Raw genomic sequence first — 8,170 nt, forward strand, 5'->3', positions numbered from 1 at the left:
TGTCACAGGTGACAGCCAATCCCAATCGATGCAGCAACTATAGCTTCAGTAAGACAGACATTGGAACACATTTGTACGGCATATCTTGGGGCACAAGCGATTACCGCATCCACCTCACTAATATATTCTTGTAACAGCTATATATGCCCGCAACCGCCCGTCGACGTCTCTTCTCCAGTGTCATCATGACATTGGCCGCAGCAAATGAATGAGAAGAAAAATAATAAAAAAAAGTACAGTATTCGAACGATCCAAAATCTGGAACTGAACGCTTCAGGCATAGCCGAGGAGTGGAAAAGAAAAAACAGAAGTCCAGACCCTATGTCTGCGAAATAAAATTATACTCCTGCTCCATACGTAAAAGAAAAAAAAGGCAAGGACATAAGTAAAACAATACCCAGTTGACCAATAAACGAGGGAGGAAAAAAAAAAAAAAAGAACTCCCCAGTATGACAGTGAAAAATCATCGTAGAATAGCACTTCATGCGCCGCTCGTCCTCAGCACCAAGTTGCGCCCCGTAGTCCAACTAGTGCTGGGTGCTTATCGTGAACTGTATCAGCTCCGAAACGTAAAACGCCCTGAGGCAGCAATCTGGTAAAAATGATGAATAATAAAAGCAAGTTCGTGAATGTGAAAGTTATCGTCAAGTCGTGAAAAAGATGAAACAATACCCGGTTGAGCCCGAGTGTTTCTAAGTGCATCAAGAGCTGTATGAAGGGACACTTCGCGGCGTCACATCACCGCTGCGACGCCTGATGAGGCTCTGTGGCTGAGATTGTTGCTGGGCCTTTGAGGCATTGGATATCATGCGGACCTTGCTGCGTACGGAGGTAAGACGAGACCTAATCATGTGAATCACTAAGCGATGAAAATAGTCTGTCAGTACCCAGCAAACATTTGATGGGAGCGAAAAAAAAAAAAGGTTTCAACACAGCAAAACTCACTCTTCTGGACCGCCTGTTGGTCATCGGCATTGATCTCCGCATGACCATCTTCTCCGTCACCACCGCTGTCATCCATGTTGGCAGACAATCTTCGCTTCGGGGCATCCTCGTCATTGTCGAGAACAGCCTCTAGCATACGAATCGCCGTGACATAAGAGATCTCACACCCGGCCAAATCCTCATTGGTGATCTCGTTGATCGCAGCAGTGCGACTCATCTCCAGAGCGCGGTCGTACATGAGCTTCTCCGCGGTCACACCGACTGTCAAGAAGACTCCTTCTGCGCTTGCGCCGTTTACTGATTCAGATCCTTGTGGGTGATTGCTAGGATGACTCGGATGATCATCTGGAAGTCGCTTCTGTGCGTCCATCAACCGGAGCCTGACTACTTCGGCCTTTTCGAGCACCTCATTGAATCTTGAGCGGACCCACTGAACGGCCGAATTTATTCTCAATGATAGTGTCTGCGTGTTCACAGAGTCCCTCGTCGACGAAAGAGCGTTGTTTGCTTGATCACCTCGGTTCTTCCTAGCCCACCACAGGCTTGCAATATCCATCGACTTCGCAAGGAGAGTCAAGGCTTTTACGTATAGCACCAGTGCCTCTTCAGACAGAGAGACTATGGCCTCAACCGTGAGAACATCTTCCTCGCCGGTGGGCATGTCTTCGAGCGTTGTTCCTCCTAGCCCATGTTCCGCCGATGGTGCGAGAGGAACCAGCTGTTTGTACTTGACCTCTGCAAAGCCATAAACGACGTCACTGCGAGTGGCGTGCTCCTCGATCAGCTGCGCAACCCGCGCATCCTCGTCTACGGGAGTACTCTGCTTTCCGCTGCTTATGAGGCCAACCGGTGGGGATGGGGTAGGGTAGGCAGGGTAGGGGTTATATAACTCGGGTGGCGATGCACCCTTTGTCAGACCGGCCGGGTACTTAATTCCGAGCAGTCGTAAGCTTGCATCTTGGATAGCCTTGGTAATGAAGGAAGCGGTTGAGCCTGGACTGGCTGAGAGAGAAGTTCCGCGCTCGTGATAGTGTCTCTGAGTGCCTTGCGCGATCTGCATTGTGCGCGATGGCGCTGCAGGAATTGCGCCAGTGGTAGAAGTAGGATTTCCCTGCTGGGTTGCTCTTCGGACAATCTGCCCAGACTTGGGCGACAGTGGCGTGCCTTGGCCGCCCAGCCTAGGATTGGCAGCCATCTCATCTGCGAAAGCGTTGACCTCGACATGCTTCTTCTCTACAACGACGTAGTCCCGCTCAAAGGCTACATCCTGCGCGGCCTTCTCTCTCTCCTCCGCCTGCACTCTCCTAGAAGTTTGCTGCGGTGGCGCTCTTGCAGAATCATTGGCCAAAGCTGCACTAGTTGGGGATGATGATTCGCGGTTGGATCGATTCAGCGATGCGTTCGATATTCCACGGCGACGTTCTTCGTACAACCCCGGCTTGCTCGGAGCCGATGTAGAAGGCTGCGCTTGCGGCCTGCGAGGGACCAAGTTGTCTCCAGGCTCATTGCGTGATGACTGGCCGGTTCGTGCTGATGCTTCAGCGGCTGCTTGTTTTCTAGCCTCCGCGGCAATACCGCTAAAAGCTGATGTTTGCCGTGAAGGGGCGCTCTCTGCAGCAGAAGACGGCGGTTCCACCCTTCGAAACTGGTCCCTGATTTGGTCGTTATCTGTTGGGTGGCGTCGGAAAGAATACTTTCTAGGGGAAGCGATTGGGTCATCACTTTTGGATGCCGCCCTGGTATCCTTGCTGCTGCTACGCTGCTCGCTAGCTTCAGGCTTGGGTATATCATCCTCAACCAAGCCCGGTATCGAACTAATAATAACTGGGTGAGCAAAGAAATTCTCGAAGCTGATGCGCTCAACAGGATTCCGTTTGAGAAGTGCCCTTGTAAGACCCTTCATCTCTGAGCTTATCGTGGTCTCTCGGGGGAACTTGATCACATCCTCAGCGGCTTCGATCTTCCTCAGCAGCTCAACATGATTGCTGGCGCGGAAGGGCGGCCTGCCCACTATCATCTCGAATAACACAGTCCCGACAGACCAGAGGTCTGCCTTGGCATCGTACCGCTCATAACGGAGGATTTCTGGGGCCATATACAATGGTGAGCCGCAAAGAGTCTCAGCCAGTGACGTTGACGGCAGGACTCTCGCAAAGCCAAAGTCGGCCAGCTTCAGCATGGGAAGCGATGCAAGGCCGGCGACTGGGACGAGGGAGTCCTGACTTGCTGTAAGGATAGGGCGGGCTAATTTGTTTACCTCCCGGAACTCGGGCGAGGGAAGCAGGAGAAGGTTCTGCGGCTTCACATCTCGGTGTACAAGATTGCTCTCTCTAAGGAATTTCAGAGCGCTGCTGAGCTGTTTGAGAAAGTGTCGAATGACCACCTCGTTTAGACCAGAGTTTGGCACGTTGGGGTACTTGCGGGCCATATCGTGTGTTGCTGGGTTCGTCGACAGCTTCTCCCTCTTCTTAATGAATAGCGACAGGTCCCCTAGCTCGCAATACTCCATCATGAGGTTTATGTGTGTTGCCGACTCGACGCAGTCATGGAGGGCAACAATATGAGGGTGTCGGAGAGTCTTCAGGATATTTATCTCCCCGTATAGGTTCTCCTTGAGTTTCTTATTGAGTCTTGCCAGCTCGACAGACTTGATGGCAACGGCGGCACCAGATACCTGTCAAGGTGCAAATGTTATGTTAGCTACTCGGTCGTCAAACTAATGTTTCTGTGGAATGGCACAGCCAATAGTCGAAGGGGAGCCATCGTGGACGGTGTCACATCGTTCTAGTGCATTTCGCTCCGCGAGCTCGTCTCGAATATGATCTAAAACGGGTGCTTGCCATGGCATGTAATCCGAAGAGGTCAATGTATGCTGACCTTGTGCTTGCCCATGTAAACTTGGGCGAAGCTGCCCTTTCCGATCTCCGCCCCGATGACAAACTGTCCTACAGAGTCGTCGCCAGGGCGCGCACGGCGTGCTGATCGGTCCGCCATAATTCCTGGCAGTGGTTATCGGTTCGAGGAAGTGTACGTAGATGCAAGCGAGACGGTTGGCCCCCTAAAGGGGCAGGGTCTATGAAAGACGGATGGAGAACCTTGTTGGAGCGGGCATGAACACAGCTGTTCCTCGAAGCGAGGGAGACGTTAGCTTCATGGAGTCGGGCGTCTGTCTGTCGAGGCGGCGGTTTGATGCAGGTCGATGAAGGATAGGTAGGTAAGTAGGTAGGTAGGTGCGGTTAATAGGTGGGTGGGTGGGATGGGATGAAAAGACTCGGGAGGGAAAAACAGAAAAAAGATAGGTAAGAGAAAAGTTGGGTGATGATGAGCAAGCACAGTTCAAAGCAGTCAACAAGGTGCCTGGATCGCTAGGCCGGGGAGGCAGGCAGGCAAGGTCACGAATGGTAGGAACTGGTCCGCCGCCTGGTCTCTGGCACGGCTCCGATAGGCCCAGGATTCACGACGAGGTTCTGGATCATGTGTGGGGATTGGATGTGGAGCGCAAGTGACTTGTGGCAGGGGGTTCCACGCGCCTAGCGCTCCGCTGCATAGCCTGCGACCGAGAAGTAAACAATAGTTTAAGGGGGCGACAGGTTGAAAGCGAAAACGACGTCACCACAAGACATACCGACCTTTTTCTATTCGCAAATGGGCCAAGCCTCTTTCAAGACGTGTCTTTGAAGGCCTCGATTTTTTTCGAGTTTGATCCCCAACTCGTGACGGCTTTGATGAGAAGATAAGGCAATTGAAAGTGGTAACAAACAGGGTAAGTCGTTCGTTTTTCGGAGTTTGTGTAAGACGTGGGCAGGTGGCAGCTGGGGGTGGGCGGTCTAATGAGCGGGTGGTTTTTTTTTTTTTTAACGGCACTGGGCGGGCGGATGCCACTGAACTGGCTGCACAATCACCACCGGTACTGTACGGTCATCACCTCACCTCCATTACAATACAGTAACCTACCTACCTAACTAGGTACCTACCAATTACCTACTGTACGTCCAGATCTAGGACCGAGCAAGCAGAGTAATAAGAGTTTTGTGGCCTAGGAAGGTTGACTTCTGTCAAAAGGCTGCATTCGTGTCAGTGTAATAATTATTTACAACACCGTAACATAAACTTCATGTCCGGGATGCCTAATTTGGCGTCAACCGTGACGCCTGCACTGTCCCCGGCGTGTCAGGTCTGGTGAGCTCCATAGCAATGGGCAAAGACTGGTGCGTGATCGGAACTTGGGTTGACGACACCAGTGTGGGGTTTGGCGGAGTCAGTGAGGTACGTAAGGTACGTACCTGGTAGGTACCTATCTAGGTAGGTACCTTTAGAGACCTTGCCTTGGACTGAACTGAGATTTCAGATATTAAGTGCAGTCTTTTCTTTCTTTCTTTCTTTTTCCTATCTTTTTTTTTTAAAAAAAAAAAAAAAAAGAAAGAAAGAAAGAACAAAAAGAAAGCTATCTATTGTACGGAGTAAGTTATTCCAGAACCCCCAACGCGGTGTCTAATAAAAGAAGTGTAAAGGCACTAGGCAATAAAGACGGAGATTTACGACGCAGAGAGCAGATAAGATGGGTAAATGAGAAACGACAGTGCCCTGCATAGTTGGGGATGATAATTGTGGCACTGTGGATTTCGAGGGTGTGATACGCGGTAGGCATGCCATGCCCAAAGATACATAGATGGGTACTACACACTTAGTCAGGTTGAGATGATGATAGCTTGGAACTGATAGACGTAATTGATTAGACGATCCATGACAACCTGTTGCGACTTTCCTTGCGAAATGACAACACGACAGATAAGGTAAGCTGCCTACCCAAACTCGCCTATGTGAGGCAGCAAATAGAACGCCTGATGAACGACTGCATTCGTTGAGAAGCAACCAAGAGACTTCGCACAGATGCCATTCTGTTCCTCTGTCACGAGTTGGTGGCTGCTTGGCAGGCTTTAGCCAGATCGGTACCATTTAGCGTCCCCTCCATCTTCTTTATGACTACCGCGCGGAGAAGGTGTGGGGCTTTCCCAATGCGACCCATCTTTGAAATCCCTGGGTAGGCGGCAAGGCGGGCGGGCTGTTATTATCTCCGGATTTGTTCTGGGGGGTGCCCAATCTACTTTCCTAGGCAAGGATAACAAGCCACTCGTCTCACATTCAAAAAGCAAATATCAGTCACCTACCTACCTATAGCAAAAAGACAGAGCATGAAAGGTGGCAGCTCTTGATGTGAGCGATTGCGTCGCCTCGACAGCTATAATCAATTGAGTTCTGCCCGTCTGATGAGTGCCGGTTCTGTACTACTACTTTGTACGACGTACGTAGGTAGGTAAGGTACCTAGGTAGGTACGTATTTCAAAATATAGTATTGAGGCGTGCGTCCTGCCATAAACCATGTACTCTTTCTAGGTCGTTTGATTGACAAGGCCCTTGTAATTGACGGCTACTCCGTGAATGCTTCTGGTCGCTGTGGTAGACTAAATAGGGAGTACAAGTAATGACAATGGACCCTCGAAACCTTTTAGATCTGGGTACATATCTTGATTTAGTGTAGGTAGGGTAGGGTACTCCATGTGTATGTGCTGCAAACAAGCTAGGTGGTGGGTTGTGCTTATTGTTGCAGAGTGTGCAGGTGACCATTTTCCCACCATTTTTTTTTTTTTTTTTTGGCTGCAGGTGCGGATAGGACCAAAGCTCTCAGTCACTGATACCACGTCCAGTCCAGTCCACATTGGACAATTCGCAAGCCCGACCACCCAATTAGGTACCTACCTACCTACCTTAATTACCTATGTAGGTAGGTAATATCCAATTTCAATTCAATAAATCCAACCCCATCTGGGGCCCAAGCAAATTGTCCCCCAAGATAGGTCGGTTACCTGACGTGGCCAGCAAAGCAACATGCACGCCCTGCACATTAGACACTGACAACGGAGCAGCAGACGCAGGGAATGGGTAGCACACTCCCTGACCACAGCCACCCCATGCATTTCGTTCTTGTTTTGTCCAAGAAGGAAACCTGGGACTTGTTTGCTGCAAGTCGCATGCGCACCTCAATACTTGGGGGGGGGGGGGGGGGGGGGAGACGATAAGGTCAGGGTCCTGGATCCACCCATCCACACCCCATCCACACTTCATAGCAAGCAAGCATACTTTTTGTGAGCGCACTCAACCACACTAGTACATTGGATACCTACGAAGTAGGAAAACGACCTATCTACCTTAGCTAAAGGTACATAGATAGTGCCAGCAAAAGCCCAAGTCGGTATCTAAAGTACAAAATGGCGCCTCGGGAATAATATTGGCGCCGGTTTGCCAGCACAGCCCGTGTACCTAGGTGTATATCAGGCATGAACGGTACGAAATCCGCCCCCAAGTTTGACGAGATAGGCCGGCAAAACTAGCCGGCTTAGGCGACCTTAATGGATGTCTAGCTCAGAATTTTGACTAGGCACCTCTTACTGAGGAAAGTAATGGCGGAGGTATTTCGTATCACAGGTACCTTAGTTTGTCCTCCCTAGGTACCTAAGGTAGGTAGGTAGGTAGGTACCTACCTACCTACCTTGTAATACTTACCTCCCAAACCTCCCTACTTGATATCACCAACCAAAATCAATCTAGGCGAGCTACTCAGTTATTGAACGGCATTTTACACTGAAATACGAACAAACATGAGTAGTTCGGAAAAGAGCATCAAAAATAAAACAGATAAAAACTTGGTTACCTATAACTCCGGTACATCCTGTTCATCCGTAACATAAGTATAGATAAGACGTATCCGCCTCTCAGCCAACCAAGAATCTAGCGTGATCCCAAAACTGCAGCTCCGAAAGCGGGGACTAGCTGATCTCCATTCCCCCCTCTCAAGTAAGCCAATAACGGAATGCCTTAGACAAGGGTTTATTCTTTAACTAACCGCCTGGTCGCGAAACAGGGTGGGAGTTCTCCCGCCTCCCCGACTCCCGATAGAAATTCTGATCTGTCATTCTTTAGAGGTCCCTTAAGAAGTATGCATGTGCGGCTCGAAGAAAGAAAAAAAAAAAAAAAAGCGACAGAGTTCACTGGTCTCAATGAGTTGACTCATTTGGCTCGGTGGCTTCGGTGTGTAGGTACAGTTTATAGACATCGGACCAGCCGCTGGGTAGCTTACAAAGTGCAAATACAGTGAATCCAGAAAGCGCAATCCATCCTCATTGGTGCGGAGAAAGTTTCCCAACGTTTGGAAAAAGTCGAGAACCAT

General features: G+C 50.0%; 1 protein-coding gene across 1 annotated transcript; it reads right to left on the reverse strand.

Annotated features, from left to right (window-relative positions):
* Positions 1-20: 20 nt before the first annotated feature.
* MGG_06393 (ULK/ULK protein kinase) lies at positions 21-4,266 on the reverse strand. The gene is made up of 3 exons (XM_003717130.1): positions 3,823-4,266; positions 946-3,619; positions 21-859 (listed from the first exon to the last, which is right to left on the reverse strand). The coding sequence occupies exons 1-3, from the start codon at positions 3,937-3,939 to the stop codon at positions 702-704; spliced, it is 2,949 nt and encodes a 982-aa protein (XP_003717178.1). The 5' UTR covers positions 3,940-4,266; the 3' UTR covers positions 21-701.
* Positions 4,267-8,170: the final 3,904 nt, after the last annotated feature.

This window comes from Pyricularia oryzae, chromosome 4, assembly GCF_000002495.2.
Source record: "Pyricularia oryzae 70-15 chromosome 4, whole genome shotgun sequence".
NCBI lineage: Eukaryota > Fungi > Ascomycota > Sordariomycetes > Magnaporthales > Pyriculariaceae > Pyricularia > Pyricularia oryzae.

What these genes read in the sequence shown, in the direction of transcription:
- MGG_06393 (XM_003717130.1), bottom strand. Translation starts at nt 3,939, where the DNA reads ATGGCGGACCGATCAGCACGCCGTGCGCGCCCTGGCGACGACTCTGTA. An exon ending in TTTACATGGGCAAGCACAAG is followed by an intron (nt 3,620 to 3,822) that starts GTCAGCATACAT and finishes GCACCTTGACAG; the next exon opens with GTATCTGGTGCCGCCGTTGC. An exon ending in CCAACAGGCGGTCCAGAAGA is followed by an intron (nt 860 to 945) that starts GTGAGTTTTGCT and finishes TTCATCGCTTAG; the next exon opens with TGATTCACATGATTAGGTCT.